We start from the raw sequence: 21,939 nt of genomic DNA, 5'->3' as shown, positions 1-21,939 counted from the left end.
CAGTATTAAAATGTCTTTTTTGATTCATTCTTATCCAAGTTATGTTTTTATCAAATGTCCTGTCTCATTAATGACTTCGATAGACATAACAAATATACACACCTTCTAATCTCATCAAATTCAGAAGAGAGTTGAAGTAATTTTTTCTTACATGATTTGGGAGGTAAGACAGTAGAGAATACAGAGGCAGGGTAGAAAGGAGCTTTGAGAAGATGCTAAGACCATTCACCTGCCTACAGGGATGAGCATACTTACATACTCCTGGCAAATGAAGCTGTTTTTAAAGATCTCTAGAGTCAGAAATACCACAGTCTCTCTTGGGACTCAGTTCCTACATTTGAGAATGTTTATTTCTAGGAAATTCTTCCTTTGGGTCTAGGCATGCTTCAGGGCCAGCTTCAGAAGCATGCAAGCTGTGTAATTGCACAGGGCCCTGTGCTCAGTTTAATGCTTTGTTGTCATCATCTTGAAATTCTTAATAATTTAATCTTTGAATTTGTGTTTTGTAAGTGAAGTCTGATAAGACAATGAAGCACGTGTGAGAGGGGAAAATATGTGCAATATGCATGCCTCCTCCCTCCTTTCCCCCCATTCACATACAGCCCCATAGCTCAGAATTCCCGTGGCCCCAGGATGAGTGGGAGTTCACAGAGACTCAAAATAAGCAGGAGGAAGGCCTATTCTGTCTAGACTGATTAAGTGAAGGAACTGACAGCCCTGAGAGGCTTTTCATTTGAACCAGAACTTGTTTTGAATTAAGAAAGAAGGCAATAGATTCAAAGAAACAGGAATGACTAAGGAAACCCACTACACTCCTGTTACTTCCCTGTATTAACCAACTACTTACACTGAAAATGATAACACAGAAAGAAAGGGCAATGGAGTGACACAGAGCTCCTTTCCCTTCAGTCCTTCCTTACTTAGCAGGAAGCTGAAGGTAGAGAGTATTGGTAGATGTGCACTGGTTAAGAAGTGAAATAAAGACAGTTAAGTTTTGTGCAGCAATTCTGCAGTTCCATAAGAACAAAATGTATATGAGCTACAAAATACAAGTTGCATATATTGTATATGTATTGTATATATTGTATAATTGGGGCAATTCTTTAAATTTTTCTTTATTTAGAACTACATAAATAAATAGCAAACAAAAATACCACAATGAGAGAGAGACTACAGAAACTAAAAAGCTATGTGTTTAGTACTTGTTTTAACAGCACTTTAACATTTTTTCCTACTTTTTTGAACAAGGGATCTGCATTTTCATTTTGCACTCAACCTCGTAAATTATAGAGCTGGCCCTGCCCTGCTTTCTCACGCTCCAGACTCGATCCACTGCATCTGTTCTGCCAAGTCACCTCTTGTTAGCTTCCACCCTTATCTCCATTCATTCACCCCAACAAATATCAACTGCGCTATGGTCAGGCATTGTGCCAGGCACTGAGAATATAAAAATGAGTAAGATATAATTCCTGCCCTCAAGTGTAGTCGAGGAGACAAATCACCATGAAAAGGTAGTAATATCTACCTTGCATGGCTTTAGTGAGGACTATAAATAATACACATAAAGTAGACAAACCACTACTAATGATGATTAGCACTCTATCCAATTACCTCATTTAATTCTTATTACAATTTATTGGACAGCTAACATAATTGTTTCCATTTTAGAGCTACAGAAGCAGAGATTTAGATCAGCTAAGAAACTTGACCAGAAGGACTTTGTTGGAACCAGCACCTCAAGCCACCCAGTCTTTTTGACTACTAAATCTGAGTTCGTAGTGATATTGATAGTTAATATTCTTATTAATATAATCTTATACAGATGGCCAAGAAGCACATGAAAAGCTGCTCAACATCACTAATTATTAGAGAAACGCAAACCAAAACTACAGTGAGGTATCACCTCACACCAGTTAGAATGGGCATCATCAGAAAATCTACAAACAACAAATGCTGGAGAGGGTGTGGAGAAAAGGGAACCCTCTTGCACTGTTGGTGGGAATGTAAATTGATACAGCCACCATGAAGAACAGTATGGAGGTTCTTTAAAAAACTAAAAATAGAATTACCATATGATCTAGCAATCCCACTACTGGGCATATACCCAGAGAAAACCATAATTCAAAAAGACACGTGCACCCCAATGTTCATTGCAGCACTAATTACAATAGCCAGGTCTTGGAAGCAACATAAATGCCCATTGACAGACGAATGGATAAAGAAGATATGGTACATATATACAATGGAATATTACTCAGCCATAAAAAGGAACGAAATTGGGTCATTTGTAGAGATATGGATGGATCTAGAGACTGTCATACAGAGTGAAGTAAGTCAGAAAGAGAAAAACAAATATCGTATATTAATGCATATACATGGAACCTAGAAAAATGGTACAGATGAACCGGTTTGCAGGGCAGAAATTGAGACACAGATGTAGAGAACAAATGTATGGACACCAAGGGGGAAGCGGTGGGGGGTGAAGGTGGTGGTGTGATGAATTGGGAGATTGGGATTGACATGTATACACTGATGTGTATAAAATTGATGACTAATAAGAACCTGCTGTATAAATAAATAAATAAAATAAAATTTAAAATATATATATATATAATCTTAACCATTCTATTCTTTATTTTCTATTATTACAGTGTACATTTCTAGCTTCTCAAAGGTCGATTTTAGCTGTAATTTTATCAATCTAAAAATAATGTGTACTCTAAAATTTTTCTCATTTATTTTTACTGTTTTGTTAAGGATATACAATATAGCTTGATTTTTTTTTATTCTGACAACCCTTTGACCCAACTGTAGAAAATTAGATTCAACTGACAAAGCTTGTGATTTTCAAAATCATGTTCACGACTTTGTTGCTAATACAGGTTAAAAACATGTCTTTGGAAGCAGACAGACTCTGGTCCAAATTCTGGCTCTACCACCCACTAACTTCAGAAAGGTACTTAACTCTCAAAGCCTAAATTTTCCCATATGAAAAATAGGAATGAAAACAATACCTTAACTATATTATAGGTCCTTGTTTAAGATTAAATGAGATAATCTTTGTGAAACACTTAAAAGAAAACATGGTACCTAGTTAACACCCAAAAATTTCAGTTTTAGTACTATTATCTTTAGTACAATGTTTTCACATCCGCGTTTAAAAATGGATCTGAAATGACTTTTTTGTTGAAACGGTTTCCTCCAATACAAAAAAATAAGTTCAAGTGTCTCTGATTTCAAAGAAGTACATTATTTCTTTGTAAATAAAAGAGTGCATTAACAGCACCTGGTAGTCACATACCTCAATGATTCAAAGCATCTAAGATGTTTATTTATATCATCCTTCACCAAAAACTCCAAATGCATACCCCCATTTTTTCCCTTTTTATTCTAAACTGCCTATTCAAAGGATCAAGAGTAAAAGAGTTTATAAACTACATATAAAGAATTACATAAATGTAACAAAATATCCCTGTCATTCAGCGAGGCTACCTCAGTTCTCTCTAACCCTTGAAGTGACACTTAAATTTAAGAACGTTGAGCAAATTAAAATGGTTGAACTGTTTTCTCTCATGGAAAAGGAAAGGATTAGATAATCTGAAGGTTTACTGCCATCACCTTGGTGGTCAAATGACTGTTTCCCTGGCTTCTAAGTGATTGAAGAGTATATAAAAAATAGACTGGATACCACATAAAAATGGACTATATACCTATTTTTTAAATAGCTCTAGAAAAAAAAAAGGCCTTTACTTGACATTTTTATTATGGTTTGAAGAAAAGGAAAACAGGATTTGGGTAAAAAAACAAAACAAAACCAAGCTTTCATTTGATACCTTAGAAAACATGATAGCCGTGTGATATCTTCCTAAAACCACAACCTTTTTCAATAACACTGGCTGTTACCACCGCAGGCCTGTGGGTCCTTACCAACTCTTGAGTGTCCTGCTGCAGTGGCAGAAATGCCGCTTCCAGGATAGCAATCTGGTCGGCGCTAAGCTTCTGCCACAGCCCAATCAGCAGAATCACCAAATGGGTGGCACTTTTCAGCCTGGTGAATGACTGGAACAGATTGTCTTGGTTTTCCTCTACTGCATCTGCTAGAGCGATTACCTGCAGAAATTACAAACTTCAGTTAGGGATAATTTCACAATTCTTGAGCCCTCAACAAATTACATTTGGCACACTCTTGTTTTTCTTTAAAACAACTTCATGAACTTTGTCTTCCACAAACACAAGCTATGTTGAGTAATAAAAGAGTTATCATTCATCTGTTCGCTTCCTTCTTTTAAAAAAATACCCAAAGTAATTCCAAATCCATATGGCCAAGAGATGAAAATATCCACGAAATCAGCTTAATGGGGACATTGTTCAGTGTCTGCTTCACCATCGATTCACCTTCTACAATATATGATAATATAAGTAACCTCTAATACAGTTATTATGGTCATTATTACTAATCACAGAGATTGATCAATTTAAAAAATTCTTGATCAATTTAAAAAATTCTTATCAAAGTAACTGCATTTACCTTGGAATTTCAAATAATAACTTCATAATACCCTTTTCAGAAAATAACTGTCTTCCTCTGACTGTTACTTTTGACATGGTATTGGAATATTCAATATTTCTTTACTATATTTAAAAGGTAGATAATGTTCAAACATTTGACCAATCAAGCAATGTCATTTTTAACACAAATGTCAGGCACCAGCCCACAGGGACCTGAAAGAAAAAAATGTTCAGGGCGTGTTAGCTTTACAATGCCAAATCTACTTAGGATAAAATTGGTAGGAGTGAGTAGAATTGGCTTTTTTCTTTTTTCATCCTCTTGAATAATCCTGTGGAAAAAAGAACTAAAGTAACAATTGGATAGAACATTGAAGACAGCCCATTGGTGTTTTATTTTATTTTAATGTCTTGGTGAATTTTGTGCTCATTAAAAGTAATGAACTGATTGGCCCAGAGGCTCAAGGCACCTGACAGCCCCCAGAACTAGAATAGCAAAAGCCGGGGCAATGTAAGCTCCTTTCTACAAGTCCCCACTAGCTTGAGGGACTAGAGCTCAGATGAGTTTCAGAAGTCTAGTGCAGATGATCCATTTGGTGATATTTCACGGCTTACTGACACTGGCCCAAAGGGCCTATTAAAAAATCATCAGTCAAACAAGTATAGTCTGCAGCTGTGTGGTCTCCCAAATTCCATGTAGGAGAAGGGCTATAAGGGGACAGTCCTCAGAGTATCTGGGAGACACTGGAAAAGAGATGTAGGTTAGAGAAAGACAAAGCACCTGAAGGCCCTTGCCTGACAATCCCAGGCAAACCAGGATTCCTTGCCACTTGCAGGAGTTATGAAAAGCAATCACAATTCACATTCAGCTCTAGAGGGAGCCCTGGGCATTGGGACTAAGGTAAGCATTAACAATAAAGCACACTGCTTACTGAGTGCCTACTACTGTGCTACTTTTCATTTGCATTCAAAGGTACATGATACCCTGTAGCCCATGAGGATCTTATAATCTGTTGGACAGGAAACATACATACACAACCGATTAGTGGAAAGAAGCATTACTGTAATAACGTCCTTATTGTGCAGCACAGAAAGTAAGTGTGAAAGAAGCTAGCTAAGGGGCAGATTACTATGGGCCAGAGTTAATATCCCTGGGGCCTCTTTTACTCAAATGAGGCTTGGAACTCATCCCTTCCCCATTACTTCAAGAAGTCCCCTCGAAGAGATGGAGAAGTCACTTTCCTTAAACCAAAACACCTGGAATCATCTGCTTCCCCAACCCTCACCATGATTACAACTAACTCCTGTTAAAAATCTAAGTTTAATTTCATTTTCTTCCTGTGAATGTTATCAATTAAGCCTCACTGTGGGGGCCATCATATTATGACACAGATGCTTATTGTCAATAAGTCCAAATCATACAAAAATCAAGGTGATAAACACCTCCTGAGTGCCAGGGATGTGCAAGAATTTGCAGGAAGCACTACAGGGAATTCAATGGCAACAGAGATAACCTCCATCTTCAAAGAGTTTATAATGGAAAAAGGAAAATAGGTCAAGGAGGCAAACACTGCCAATATAGGGAAGGCCCTATAGACTATTAAGGAGGAGAATACCACTAACATTATGATCATTATGTTAATAATAAACCCTCCAATTAATTGAGCATGAACTGTATGCCAAGCAATCTGCTCTGTGCCATACAGGTATCAGTGCGTTCAATCCTCATGCCTCCACTGAGACTCAGTTGGCAAGATCTCTGTTTTATAGATGAGGCCTCTGAGGCTCAGCAGATGTACGGAATGTGCCCAATACTGTACATAGGGTGTGCCAACTGTGTCTGTGCTTAGAAGTGCTCCATGCTTGGCTTAAGGCCCTGTTGTCTCTGTCTTGAAAGTCTTAATAACTTTATTTTTGAATTTGTGCTTTGTAAGTGAAGTCTATAGGATAATGGACCATGCACACGATCAGAGGAGATATGCTCATTAACTCAGAGAGTTAAATGCTCTTACATTTGCATTTAAAACTGGCATTGAACAATATAAAGATTAATCATAGAATTCATGCTAACAATTTAAAATTTTAATTTTTCCTTACTTGAAATAACATTAAATAGGAAATAAAAGCACCACCAGAAGGTGTGAAAGAGATACCACTAAAGAAAGGAAAGAACTTTATATTTTAGTAGCTGTTTCAATAGCACTTTCTTCTACTTTTTAACAAGGGTGCTGCATTTTCATTTTGCATTGGGAACTGCAAATTAAGTAGCCAGTTTGACCATCACCTAGTAAACGAGAAACCAGGATTCGACTTGGAATCTCTCACTCTGAAGCCTGCATGAGACCTGAAGCACCTTATAGGTTCGGAGAAGGGCCTAACTACTAGTGAGTGTGGAGGGCCTTGGGAAGGAAAAGGTGGAAGAAGTCGCAGTGGCCACCGGACCAGGCTCAGCTATCTCCTACCAGCTCAGGAGAAAGGACTGATTATTAATTTTTCAGGAATTTTGTGAGCCAGTTGTTAAACATGGCCATTGCTAAAAATTAAATTATGTAAACTTAAAAAATAAGTTACATGAAAACAAAAGTAATAAATACTCAAAACGCATTACTTCCTAATTATTTTACTGTTATCTAGGCCCTTGAGGTTATTTATGCCTGTTGCATCTGTATGTTGGCAACACTCTGCAATGGTGAGCTACTGCCCATTTCTTCCCAACTCCACATTCACTGACCTCATGCTAGAAGCTTGAAATCAGCCATGGTGGAAGTATTTACAACATGCAAATCAACAAATGTTACAAAGTTAGGCTTCCCACCCACCCTGCTCCTCACAAACAGCCAGTTGGTAAATATTTACCAACATGCCACTGAGAAGAGGTACCTGAAATTTGTCCTCAAGAACAGATATTGGGTAAGGGGGCTTTAAAAGTGAAGGAAACAACCTGAGCAAGTGCATTAGAGCACAAATGTAGAGGCTGCTTGTTCGGGAAGGAGCAAATATTCCAGTTTGGGAAGAGCATTTGATGAGACAAAAAAGGTCATCTGGGGTTTCCCTGGTGGCACAGTGGTTGAGAGTCCGCCTGCCGATGCAGGGGACGCGGGTTTGTGCCCCGGTCCGGGAAGATCCCACATGCCGCAGAGCGGCTAGGCCCGTGAGCCATGGCCGCTGAGCCTGCGCGTCCAGAGCCTGTGCTCCGCAACGGGAGAGGCCACAACAGTGAGAGGCCTGCGTACCGGGGGAAAAAAAAAAAAAAAAAAGGTCATCTGGGCAACTGTTGTAGAGGAACCAAAATGTCAAGGTGAAGAGTGTGCAGGTACTGGAGAGCCACGGAGTATTATTCTGAGTATGGGCGTTATCTGTTGGAGGCTGTGCTCTAAGTAGCCATCAGATCACAGCAAACATTTAGAGCATTTGCTGGGACTTAGTGAGGCTTTTATGCACGTTCCTCACTATCAAGGGAAAATTCTTACTAAGTGTAACAGCATGTCAGTTCGTGGACCCACCCAACTTGCTAAACACAGCTGTGGTGGAAGAATGACTTCTCAGTGAGACAGCAGCCCAAGCCACGGGATCTTTCCTGAGCAAGACCCAAAATACATCAATCCTGGAGAAGCATCGTTTCTCTAAGTTTCAGTCTCGCTGGATATATTTCTGTGCCATTGTGGAAAGAGTCTGCTATCCCCAAATGGTCACAGAAATTGGAAAGAAATGGGATAAACAATTCCTTATGTAAATTACCCCCAAGGAAAATCTTCCTGACCTACTGGCCAGCGTGAAATACTAAACAGATCTCCATGTTCTCAATTTAGTTTTACACGTAATAGCCAAGTTTACTTTGTTCTCCACAAGAGCCAAATGAATTTAGCAGAATTAACATAGTAAAAAGGGATGGAAAAACTAGACTCATCAAGATTTAGATCTATCTGACCAGGGCCTAGAGGATCTCGCAGCTCACCTGGAATGGAGAAATGAGGCCGACCAGCTGCTAGGGCTTACGTTTGAGGGACAGTGATTTTTCAGTGCTCATCACTGGCTGTACAAGATGTGTGTTCCCTGGCGTTCAACAGAACTACAGAAAGGGAGAGGTTTAGGAAAAAATAAATGCTAACGATTTCAAGCACAATGTGTTGATGGCCTTTGTTTTGCTTTTTCAAATTGAAGGATTCCAAATAAAATGGAGACCCCAAAGGACATCTCTATCCAACTGCCATATCAATTGATGCCAAAGTAATGAGGCAGAGGCCCAGGGAGCTGCTTGCAGGAAAACGCTCAACTCATAAAGTGAGTGTGAAATTAATCCCAAATACTTCCAGCTGCCAAGATAGGCTCTAAAATTGGTTACAGGAAAGCAGCAGCAGCAACAGCAAAGTAGACATGAATCATACTATGTGAACACAGACATGTCCAATTTCTTCACCTAAACTGACCATCGAATCTGGCTCCCAATCTCATATATGGCATACAGAACCCCACTACATCGCTGTTTAGCTGTCATTTACTGAGCCCTGACTGTGGACCAGGCACTGGGCTAGTGCTGTTATACTCAGGTTATCACTTGGTCCTCATGATACCCTCTGAGATGAAAATCGTTGATCACCTTGGCTTCCACTTCCAGATGAGGAAACAGAAGCTTAGAGCTCTGATGAGCTTAATGCTCAAATGATGAGCATACTGCCTGTGGTAATGAACGAGGGCAGGGAAGGGCAGGGATTTTAATCCTGTCTTCTGATTCCCCACTGGGTGCCCTTTCTTCTCACTGATACACAAATGTATACAGTTGGCTCCATAAAGTAATCCAGTGGATTTTTATCTTGATAATCAAACAAAAACACTGAGGAAAAACACTACTAATATACTGTAGCAATAACAGGTATATGTGCTTTAGTTAAGTTTTCCCATTGTTGGGGCTTTTAACACAGGTTGAAATTTCCAGGTTGGTTTCTGCCCAAAGTTACAGTATAAAGGAAATTAGTTCATAATTTGCAAAGGATGGGAAGTTAACATAGTAAGTTTTTTTTCTCTTAACAAAGGGAATTTAATTATGTTCTATATAACTCAAAATTATGAAGACTAGAAAACAGCTATTTCCTAGGCCTGCTCCTTTAGTGAAGCTACTTTTTTAAAAGGAATGATTGATTTATTTTCTATAAATCATAGAATACAATGTTTTCCATGGTCTGAGCAAGTTGATGGTATATAACAATAATTGTTAACATTGTCTTAGGGCTTTCTAGGAGCCAGGTACTGTGCTAACGTCCTTACAGGGATTCTCTCATTTCACTCTCAAAACAATTCTATGCCCTCAGAATGGGAGAAAATATTTGCAAATGAAGCAACTGACAAAGGATTAATCTCCAAAATTTATAAACAGCTCATGCAGCTCAATAGCAAAAAAACAAACAACCCAATCCAAAAATGGGCAGAAGACTTAAATAGGCATTTCTCCAAAGAAGATATACAGACTGCCAACAAACACATGAAAGGATGCTCAACATCATTAATCATTAGAGAAATGCAAATCAAAACTACAATGAGATATCATCTCACACCAGTCAGAATGGCCATCATCAAGAAATCTAGAAACAATAAATGCTGGAGAGGGTGTGGAGAAAAGGGAACACTCTTGCACTGCTGGTGGGAATGTGAATTGGTACAGCCACTATGGAGAACAGTATGGAGGTTCCTTAAAAAACTAAAAATAGAACTACCATATGACCCAGCAATCCCACTACTGGGCATATACCCTGAGAAAACCATAATTCAAAAAGAGACATGTACCAAAATGTTCATCGCAGCTCTATTCACAATAGCCCGGAGCTGGAAACAACCTAAGTGTCCATCATCAGATGAATGGATAAAGAAGATGTGGCACATATATACAATGGAATATTACTCAGCCATAAAAACAAATGAAACTGAGCTATTTGTAATGAGGTGGATAGACCTAGAGTCTGTCATACAGAGTGAAGTAAGTCAGAAAGAGAAAGACAAATACCGTATGCTAACACATATATACGGAATTAAAAAAAAAAAAAATGTCATGAAGAACCTAGGGGTAAAACGGGAATAAAGACACAGACCTACTTGAGAATGGACTTGAGGATATGGGGAGGGGGAAGGGTAAGCTGTGACAAAGCGAAAGAGAGGCATGGACATATGTACACTACCAAACATAGGGTAGATAGATAGTGGGAAGCAGCCGCAGAGCACAGGGAGATCAGCTCGGTGCTTTGTGACCGCCTGGAGGGGTGGGATGGGGAGGGTGGGAGGGAGGGAGATGCATGAGGGAAGGGATGTGGGAACAGATGTATATGTATGACTGATTCACTTTGTTATAAAGCAGAAACTAATAAAAAGAAAAAAAAAAAAAAAAAAAAAAACAATTCTATGAGGTAGATATTAGTACTGCCCCCATTTAAAAAATAAGGAAACAGAATTACAGAAAGGGTCAAGCAGTTAGTAAGTGACAGAGCCAGAATTCACACCCAAGCAATCTGACCCAAGAAACGTCACCAAGTAACACTGCCTGCATTAATTTTCTCTCTGCACATCAGTTTCATCATAGGCAATATGTGGAACAAATTCTATCAAAAGTTTCCCAATGGGAGGTTTCAGCTTTGCTGATGTTCCAATACCTCATACGAATTAAGATAGGTTTATTTTAACCAAAGGTCAGCATGGATGAACGAGTTAGGAAAATGGAGTTCCTATGATATGGATGAGTTTATATATCCCCCAGGACAGAATGCAATAGGCTGTGCTGGAACAGGCAATGGCCTGGGAGCCAAGAAGACAGAGATTCTAGTCCTGGCTTCCCTACTAAACAACTTTAGGTCAGTGTTCAATGTACTTCCCTTTTCAGGGCTCTAGTTTCATCACCTTTAAAATGTAGGGGTGGGAAATATGATCTCTAACAACCATCACAGCTGTGTCAGATGCAAAAACTTTTAAATTACTTTTGTATGATTTATTTTGAATTATCCATGCTCCTTCCCCATCTATCCATCCACTTCTTCCCCTCTATTTGTACACATACTGAGTTTCTCATTTAATGCAGCTTTTATCTATACAATACCAGTAAGAATGTTTTTCTTTGACTAATTCATAGGATTATGAAAATTAAATTAGAGAAGTAAAAAGATGAACAATACCAAGTATTGGCAAGGATGTGGAGAAATGGGAACACTCATACCTTGCTAGTGGAAATATGGTATGGTCACTCTGGAAAACAATCTGGCAGTTCCTCAAAAAGTTAAACATTGAGTTAACATATAAGCCAGAAATTCCACTTCTAGGTTTATGCCCGAGAGAAATGAAAATATATATCCACTAAAAAACTTGTTCAAAAATGTTTACGGAAGCATTATTTATAATAGCCCGAAAGTAGAAACAACTCAAATGTTCATTAACTGATGAATGGATAAATTAAACATGGCATATCCGTATAATGGAATATTCTTCAGCCATAAAAGAAATGGAGTACTTACACATGCTACTACATGGATAAATCTTAAAAATATTACACTAAGTTAAAGAAGGTAGTCACAAAAAGTCTTTTTTGTGACTGTCTTGTATTATTCATGCTGTATTATTCCATTTATATGAAATGTCAAGAATGGGCAAATCTATAAACATAGTAAGCATGTGGTGATTACTTAGGGCTGGGGTGGGTGGTAGACAGGAGGAAATGGAAAGTGACTGCTAATGGGTGTGGAGTTTCTTTTAGGGAGGATGAAAATGTTCTGAATAGATTGTGGTGATGGTTGCATAACCCTGTGAATATGCTAAAAATCATTAAGTTGTCCACTTTAAACAGGCGAATTCTATGCATGTAAATTATATCTCAATAAAGCTGTTAAAAATAATAAGAGGGGCTTCCCTGGTGGTGTAGTGGTTGAGAGTCCGCCTGCCGATGCAGGGGACACGGGTTCGTGCCTCGGTCCGGGAGGATCCCACATGCCGCGGAGCGGCTGGACCCATGGGCCATGGCTGCTGAGCCTGAGCGTCCGGAGCCTGTGCTCCGCAACGGGAGAGGCCACAACAGTGAGAGGCCCGCGTACCACAAAAAAAAAAAAAAAAAAAAAAAGAGAAGTTAAAAGTACTGTGAAAGTATAATTCATAAAAGGTAGATAAATTAACACAAATAAAGGCACTTTTATTTAAGAAACAATTTTGATATATTAATGGCTATATCAAATTGCAACTGGGGCTTAATGACATTCTAGATGATGGAATGATCATGTGACTTTGGAGTCTATTAGATCTAAATCTGAAGGCTGGTAATGCTTACTTACTAGCTGTACAACCTCTGGCTAGTTACTTTATCTCTCTCAGACTCAGTTTTCTCACCTGTAAAACAACACTCCTGGTTACTGTTTCTTAATATTTCCTATAGTTGAAGGCTTATTTCAGCTTAGTAACACCTGGTAAATTCTACTCTTTCTGTTAGACTCACAATGACACTGAAAAAGGAAGACCTTTCTCCTGGTACTTGAGGCACACTACCAACTACCGCCTCCTAAGGCGATGCAGAAGAGCTGATAACTCTGCAGTGTTCCCTGGCCCTCTCTGTGTGGTCACTCAATGGGACAGTGCTCATTCTGTAGCCAAGTTTAATCCAATTTCAAAGTAAAATGTCATGAGACCCTGTTTCAATATATTACTACAAGCTATGTAAGTTACATGTACTGGATTCCCTTTTTGACTTCTTTAGCAATTCTATTAAAACACACACGCACAGACACACAACTCTGCCTGATATGACTCGTGCTCTAGAAATCCTCTGAGGCTTGTTAATCAGGGAGCTAGACATTGTTTGATTTTCCTTTGTACCTCACTGAAAATGCTAGAAAATTTGGTGATGTGAATGTTTATGAAGTTATACCCAACATGCCCTCAATTTTCCAGTACTCAGTACACAGTGGGTGTCCCATAATGCTGGTTGAATTGATGAACCTCAAAGTCAGTCTGCCTAAAAATCCAGCACAACTAGGAGCCATACTAAACTACTTCTTAAATCCTGGACACAGTCAGGTACTGTCAGGCTCCCAATTTGAATGGAACTCAAGTGATGTCACATGGAAACAACAGACCTACCTCAATATATCTGTCATGTACTTTTTAAAAAAATCTCTCCAATTCACCTTTAGCCACAGCTGTCTAACGCCAAGCTACAGACAGCTCTAATGACTGCTGAAATTAATTTATTCTTCACATGGCTGCCCTTTGGTTAGAAAGACACTTTAAATCTGGGGGAGACTTGGAAGCAGGCAAGAAATAGGACATGCTTCCTACTCAACCATGTTATTTGTCATGGCATTTGCTGCGGACTCCAACATGGCAAAGGCCTTGCAATAAGGAAGAAGAAAAAGTTTACCAGGCCTAAACTTTTACTTTGGCTGAAAAGATCCAATTTGTATCCAAGAGAATTATTCTTTTACCAAAAAACAGTGAAATAAGGTTCAAAATGAAAAGAGAAAGGGCATAGAGATGATTTAAATGCCAGATGAGCATATAAGAAGTGTTTCATTATCTATGTGCTGAACCTTTAGCTAGATAAAAGAGAACTTTGGGTTTTTACTTCAGAGGCATAGCAAGAATCTAATTCTTAGCTACTTGCTACTATGTTATTTTGTATAAATAGGATAGGGGACTGGATTACATTCTATTGTACCTCACATGAAGTAAAAAACCTAAGATACCCCTATAACATGCATTTAGCTGAAACTTCTAAACCAAACCCAGGATTAGCATACATTTTTAACCATGCTACCATTTGGGGTAGCTATTAAAACAACTGAGAAAGTGTACCCATTCAGTAAAAAACTTCAGTTGCACAGTTATTTATCTTCATAAAAAGAGACCTGCTAATTGCCTAAATCACCTGATGCTTTGCAACAGCAAGGTATGATCTTTGTGACTCTTTGAAGCCCTGATGGTTTTTCTGGTCTAGGATTATAATTTTCCTTGACACCAATCTACACTTGCCAAACGCCTTGAGAATTCATATAAAACTGGTTTTAGAAAAACAAATTACTCCTGAGAAATTTCTTTATACTATATACTGTAGAACACTTTTTTTTTCTTTTTTAATGTTCTGCCCAGAAGAATATAAAAGGTAGGCAGTGCTGGAATATAGACTTTGGCTGGGACTTTTAAAATATATACCATTGATACATAAAAACGTTAAATGAAAAAGACAATAAATCATTTATAAGTGACAGAGAGACAAATTTTGCTATTTCTGCAAAGTTTATTCACCAAATAGACATGTAACTTAACCAGCTGAAGGGAAACTAACTCCAGTGCTTGGCTAATACAGTGCCAAAAATACAACTGGTCTCAAACCTGATTACTGTTCTTACCACTGCCCCCTAACACCAGGTGACCAAATTTTTACTGCTTTCCATAAAATTATCTACTTACAGCCAAGTGAAACCCCGATTTGAAAAATAATAATTAATGGACTCAAGTTGTAAACAGAAGAATGAATGCTCTCCGGACCACCGCTGCTCATTGAACAGATCGCTATTAAAGCTGGAACCTATGGCTGGCAATGTCAAAGCTCATTTTACAAACCCTGGAGAATGCCACAGTTATCACTGTCCAAAAACAACAACCATGAGGTCTGATCTGAATAGTTTCTAACTTTAGAATGTTTCAGGCCACATTCTTATATGCAGACATGTCAGCAATTATGTAGCCACCCACACAGCCTTGAGTGCCATCTCCAATGAGGGGAAATGATGAATAGATGGGCAGTTGGCAGGTGTTCTAAGAGCATTCCTTAGCAAATGCTGACACATTACTAAGTGTGATCAATTAAGGCATGCTGATGATCCACCCAAAGGCAAAAAGAGAGGCTGGAGACCCCAACAGTGCCAGTGATGCTCCTGATCATTTCCTTGGTTCCCGAATTTGAGAGGTGAGCATGACATGTTCACAAAAAAAAGTGAAACTGTTGAGTTTTTTCTTTCTATAAATCTTCCTTTAAAACATCTGCTTTTTCAAAGAGTCTGTTTCTCTTGAACACCTGTGAATTTTAATCATTTCTGCTTTTTTTAGATAAAATAACATAGTTACACCACTACTATCTGGTAGTACTCTGGCAAGACATATAGAGGACTATATGGCTCAGACAACATGGAAATAATACAAAAGGCAATAAATGGAGCTTCCTGGTTTCATAAGAAGTGAAACTAAAACTATGGGCATCTCTACAATCATAGGCTGTAGGGACATTATAATTGCAAGTGGCTTTGTTGAAGACATGTTGTGCCAGATTTCTACAGTTCTATAAACTCCTCCAGGTCAGAGACTATTTTATTGTTTGCTGCACCCTTCCCATAGTCTCTGGCTCACAGCATGTTTGCTGTACTGAAGTAAATTAAAAAGCCTAATAACTCAGTAGCAGAGTGTCCATTAAGATGCCAATTTACAGGAGCACTACTTGGGCAATGGAAGTCCATCCCTACATTCCAGGTGAACAAGACCAGAACCTACCATTTTTTTAAAGTTTTTATAGGCTATATTATTTATTGGGTCTACCATAGATAGTAAATAACTAGGTTCTAAATTCATGCCTTCCACATGTAGTATTAAAATGAATTACTAAATTCATTCAAGTCTTTGCTGCTAAGTTTATGTGTTAAGTGTTATAAAGTCTGTAATTTAACTTTAAAATACATCATCATAGACAAGGGCATATGATGAAAGCATGTGAATCAGCTTAAGCTACACTCTAGAGCAGAGTTTCACAACCTCCTCATTAATGACATTTGGGGCCAGGTGATTCTTTGATATGGGGAGCTGTCCTGGGCACTGTTGGAAGTTTAGCAGCATCCCTGGACTCTACACACTAGAGGGTGTCAATAGCACCCTCCCCCTAGTTGTAACAACCAAAATGTCTCCAGACATTGCCAAATGTCTCCTTGGGGGCAAAATCATACTAGTTGAGAATCGCTGCTCTAGAGTCTGCATTTGTGCTCAAAACAGCCATTCCAATCAGAAGCAAAGCTCACAAGCCAGAGGGGTCTACCACAAACACTTAAGCTACTGGTGTCTCTAGTAACACTGGAGACTTTCTAATTACCATAAATGAATGTCAGAAATGAGTTTTCATTGGTGCAGAGGTTTGATAATTAGCATTATGGGTGCTAGAAATAGATTCATTGACAAAATTAATGGTATTTAAGATAAGTAAATTAGCTGAATATTTTTACACTCATACTCTTCTTTGCCTGAACAGAATATAAGAATCCAGGAAGACCCTGAAGGGATATGGTCCAAGTCTTGAGCCTAAGTGATCCTTTGTCTTGTCTTTGGAGCAGAAAATTTCTAGCTATCTGATGCTCATTATGAGGATAAATGGATCTTGCTTTGGATTACTGTCCTATCTGCCTCAAGTGAACCTTTCCAGGAAGGTGATGTTCTAGTATCTGAAAGACATAGAGATGAGCCTTCCCCAAGCCTAGAGTATGAATGATTCCATGCTTATGTGTTTATTTAATAAATGTCTTCATATGTAGCAAAATTTTACGTGAGACTTACTTTCACTATAACGAGGAAGAAAGGTTGTGGGGAAATAGCTCATTCTTATTCATCTCAAGTATTTTGATGGCTATCATTACTTACTGAAAAGAATTTAAGAGTCATGCATGACCAAATTGGCAAAGGTAATGTACAATGTCAAGTCTGTGCTAAGTGATGAGGATATATGTGACTTAACAGCTGCCTGAGAAGAACAGTCTAGCAATAAAAACAAATATATTAATAAAAACAACAGCTGCTGCTTACTGTGTATTCACTATGTGCCAGGCACAATCCTGAGAACTCCATGTATATTACTCCTAAACCTTTCAACAACCCCTCTGGGTAATTATCTTTGACTGATGAAGGAAACACGGTTCAGAGAAGTTAAACAACTTGTTCAAAATCACACAGCAGTTCCTATATTCAAACCAGGACTAAAACCTCCAAAGCCCAACTATTTCCCAGCATACCACACTGTGCCCATACACACACACACACACACACACACACACACACACACACACACACACACACACCCCTATGTTATGTAAGTGGTATACAAATGATTATTGGGTTAATATGAGAAAAATCTATAAACGACCCCTTCCCACCAAGGAGGGTGACTTTCTGGGGATGAAGGACCCACAGATTCCTTTGCCCTTCTTTTAAACAAATCCACATTTGAACGTTTGAATGACTTTGGCTCAGAAAAGCATTCATGAGTCCTGAACATCACTCCTTACTGTATTGCATCTACATCTCTGTTACCTGCCTGGCCCTGTAGTCATTTGAGTTTGCAATCCCTGCAATAATCACAAACTTTTCAAACATAAAACAACTAAAACAGGTATGACAAAGTAGAAATCAGCTGCACCACAAATGAATAAACCTGAATCTGGGCTCTCGTCCTGTCCCACCCCTCACTGTGGTTTGACCCTAAGAGAGGCCTGTAATCTCTTTAAGCTTCAGTTTTCTCCTCTGTGAAAGAGAGGCATTTGCTGTAAAGATCAAATAAGATACAACATAAATGTGTTTGTCACGACACCTAGCACACAGTAAGTACTCAATAGAGCTTAGAAGTATTAATATTATTATTATTCGTTGTTCCCTGGCTAAACATCTGATCAACATATTTTTTATTAAAACAAAACAAAAAAGGTCCCTCTAAGTCCAACACATATTTTTTCTCCCTTCTAAGTAGCTGAAATAGACTATACATGGAAGACAGTATCTGATGAGACAGGTATGGGTTACAAGCTAGTTTTAAAAATAACTCACTTTTTAGTTTACTTAGCTGAACCAAGGTGTCAGAGGTTAAATCAGAATCCTCCAGTAGAGTCCATTTACCAGAAATCGGAATCCATTTTCAGAGAATAACAAGAGAAAAAGATTATCATCACACCAGTAACTGATTCACACAGACACTTTTTGTTTAAATTCTTGGAATTAATATCCAAAAATGTGATAACAAGCTGAATTTGGGTAAAATAACAGATATCACACCAAATCATCCAGAGAAGAAACTTTTAATCTGGGGATAGAATGCCATCTTGGCACTTTTGGGGCATGCATGAGTGATGGGAAAGATTACAGTTTGGCTTGGGAACCCTCCGGAAATAGTTCTTTGTTTCAGTTCTCTAGTGTTTTATCCTGCAGCCATCATTTTAAGTCTCCTAAGAGCACCTTAGAAAAGTAGAGTTTAGCAATCTTTAAAAATATATGATTTGATGATTAAAAAACAATTTTATGAAAGATTATACACATTACTGGGGAACTGCTCACCACAAAACTTCCAGGATGTCAGAAATCCATTCTGGCAGGAATCTGAGAATGAGAGGCTGACCAGTCACATCTTAGTTTACCGATATGTAGGATAGTTAGATTGTTTCTCTGGTTTTATAACAACTTTTGCTTGAACAGACATAGGAGCAATAGAAAGGTTTTGGTTATCAACACTACTTTGATAAGGTATTAAATATCCAAGTTTTCCTTCCACTTACTGAAGAAAAACTCAGCGGCAACTTCAGCAACAAAGAGTTAGAATCAGATTCATTTTAAGAAAGAGGGGGGTGGGTTAGGACCAAATCTCTAGACCAATCTTCTACTAGCTGACTCTTCTCCCAATCAAATTTAATGTCTTTCAAGAAGAGAAATCTTTTGGGTTTTAAAAAAATACTTATTTATTTATTTGGCTGTGCTGGGTCTTTAGTTGCAGCACACGGGATCTTTGTTGCGGATCTTTTTTTTTTTTTTTTTTAGTTGTGGCATGTGGGATCTTTGGTTGTGGCATGTGGGATGCAGGATCTAGTTGCCTGACTAGGGATCAAACCTGGGCCCCCTGAATTGGGAGTGCAGGGTCTTAACCGCTGGCCCACCAGGGAAGTCCCAGGAACAGAAATCTTAACTAGGAATATCCACAAGGTTTTCTGTAATGTTCTAGACCAAAGGTTTTTCAATAGTTTGTCATTATGGGAATTTCAATTGGTTATTTTGATTTAAAGAAATCTATCCTGAGTGTTATAAGGTATCTCAGATATGCTAACCACTCACATATATTATCAATTAGTAGTAATGTTCTGCTAAAAACCAAGCAAACTCCATTCCTTAATATGAAACTACTTATCTAGAGGTCTGATAAATTCCTTTCCTCTGACGGGAAATAAACTCTAATATTAATGAGACCAAGAGGAGAAGAATTTAGCAATAACAGAATCAAAACTGGAGGGCTACATCATAAGACACTTACTATATCACCCAACAGTATTTGTTTACGTCTCCATTCCCTAGATTATATGTTCTTCAAGACCAAGGACTACAACCTTATTTAAATCTCATGACACTGTAAATATTCAATACATTCATCTGAATTCAACTGAATTGAATTTGAAAAGACTTTCAAAATCATCTAGTTTAAGCCCCTTATTTTTTTATATATATAAAAAATGCTAAAGCCCAGAGAGGTTCAGTGACTTGCCTAAAATCACATAAAAAGTTAGTGTTAGAACCAGGGCACATTCACATCCTGCCTTAAGAATTTTAGTTACACTGTCTCATTAACTATTCACAACAAGCTTTCAAATCAAGTGGAGTAAGCACCTATATCCTCATTTTATTAGGAAAAAATGCAAAATGCCAAGGTCACATGGCAGGTTTAAAAGTGTATTAAACCCAGAACTCCATGCCTTAGCTTTTACTCTTAAGGCATAGAGGATTTAAAACATGCCACTCTTTACCTACAAGGAACAAGCTAGGAACGGGAAGTGAATTTAGTCCAAGTGCTCAAGAAAATGGGATGGCACAAAAAGGGGAAACACAGATGCTGCATAAAAAGAAATTGATATAAGGGGCACAGGTGCAGTTGGCTGGAGGAAGGAGGAAATCTTCAAGCTGGTCTCTCCATAAAACAGACCTACTTGAGAATGGACTTGAGGATATGGGGAGGGGGAAGGCTAAGCTGTGACAAAGCAAGACAGAGGCATGGACATATATACACTACCAAAAGTAAGGTAGATAGCTAGTGGGAAGCAGCCGCATAGCACAGGGAGATCAGATTGGTGCTTTGTGACCACCTGGAGGGGTGGGATAGGGAGGGTGGGAGGGAGGGAGATGCAAGAGGGAAGGGATATGGGAACAGATGTATATGTATAACTGATTCACTTTGTTATAAAGCAGAAACTAACACACCATTGTGAAGCAATTATACTCCGATAAAGTTGTAAAAACAAAAAACAAAAACAAAAAAAAAGAACAAAAAAAAAAACCAGGATCATAGTCTGGCTTTGTTTTGACTTTCTATTTTCCCAGAAATTTAGCAATTTTCTTCACTGTCACAGTTTTATAATTTTTATAGCTGATCTCATGTACAGTTTACAGTCTATCACATCTCTGACATTGATTATTATTTTCCCTGTGATCACTAGGCTGTGATATTGGGACATTAAGTTGAGGTGTTTTCTTTATAGGAGAACCTGAGCCTCTACCATAACCCTTTCTCAGGTTGGGCATAAGGTGTTTCGTAACAGTTGAGAACAACACAATTCATAAAGGGCAGAGACCAAGACATATAACCTGGCCATTCTGGCCAGAGTTACTGGGATGAAGGAGATCAAAATGTGGGCATGGAATAAAAGAGGAAAAGAAATAGCCCAGACCACTTCTTCCAGAAGCAAAAACCTGTCTCAAGTTTGCTTGATGTGACAGAAAGAACACAGGCCTTCGACTTAACAGTCTGGGTCCCAGTTTTGCTGTTTAGCTCAGGCAAGTCATTCTATTTTTCTCGACGATTCTCATTTTCCTAATGTAAAAAGTAGCAAAGTAATACTAACTTGCCTCACAGAGTTATTATAAGGGCCAATTAAAACAATGTATGTAATAGCTTTTAGTAAACTGTGAGATACAATATAAATGTTAGCTGTCACTATACTACAAGAATAAGGAACTTAACAGCTCCAAATGTTCTTAATTAATATTCTCCAAACTGAGGTCTCTATTCAACTAATTTACAAGAAAAGAATATAAAATCAGTATCTGGAAATATATAGCATCTATAAATAATATCGGGAAATAATAGCATCTGGAACAGATTACTGTTTAAGAAATGGGGATACCAATGAATTACAATGAATCCTTGGCATCTGTCCTTAAACAAAGAATACTATTTAAGAGTAAAGATTTGCCAGATTATACAGGAGTAGAGGGGACATTCAATAGCCACAGGTGAGGATCAAAGGATTTTCAATATCAAAAAATTTTATAGAAAGATCTTTTGCTTTCTGTAACACTGGTATTGAATTTCAATATCTAAAATAAAATATAGTCATTGGCTTGGGACATTCACATGATGAAGACATCAGGTAAGAAACAACCCAACAAATCACAAACTCAATCTGTACTCAATAAAAG

General features: G+C 38.2%; 1 protein-coding gene across 8 annotated transcripts in view; it reads right to left on the bottom strand.

Annotated features, from left to right (window-relative positions):
* The window catches only part of BBS9 (Bardet-Biedl syndrome 9), a 479,004-nt gene that overhangs the window by 100,308 nt on the left and 356,757 nt on the right, over nt 1–21,939 (bottom strand). For all 8 annotated transcript variants that reach the window (XM_082632872.1, XM_082632873.1, XM_082632874.1 and 5 more), the window contains one exon: nt 3,928–4,110. In XM_082632872.1, the coding sequence (XP_082488998.1) occupies nt 3,928–4,110 (183 nt within the window). The remainder of the gene's footprint in view (nt 1–3,927; nt 4,111–21,939) is intronic.

The sequence above is a fragment of the Mesoplodon mirus genome (genome assembly GCF_964341445.2).
Source record: "Mesoplodon mirus genome assembly, chromosome: 9".
NCBI lineage: Eukaryota > Metazoa > Chordata > Mammalia > Artiodactyla > Ziphiidae > Mesoplodon > Mesoplodon mirus.
Note: the sequence above shows the minus strand (reverse complement) of the source record. Positions and strands in the feature narration are given on the sequence as shown.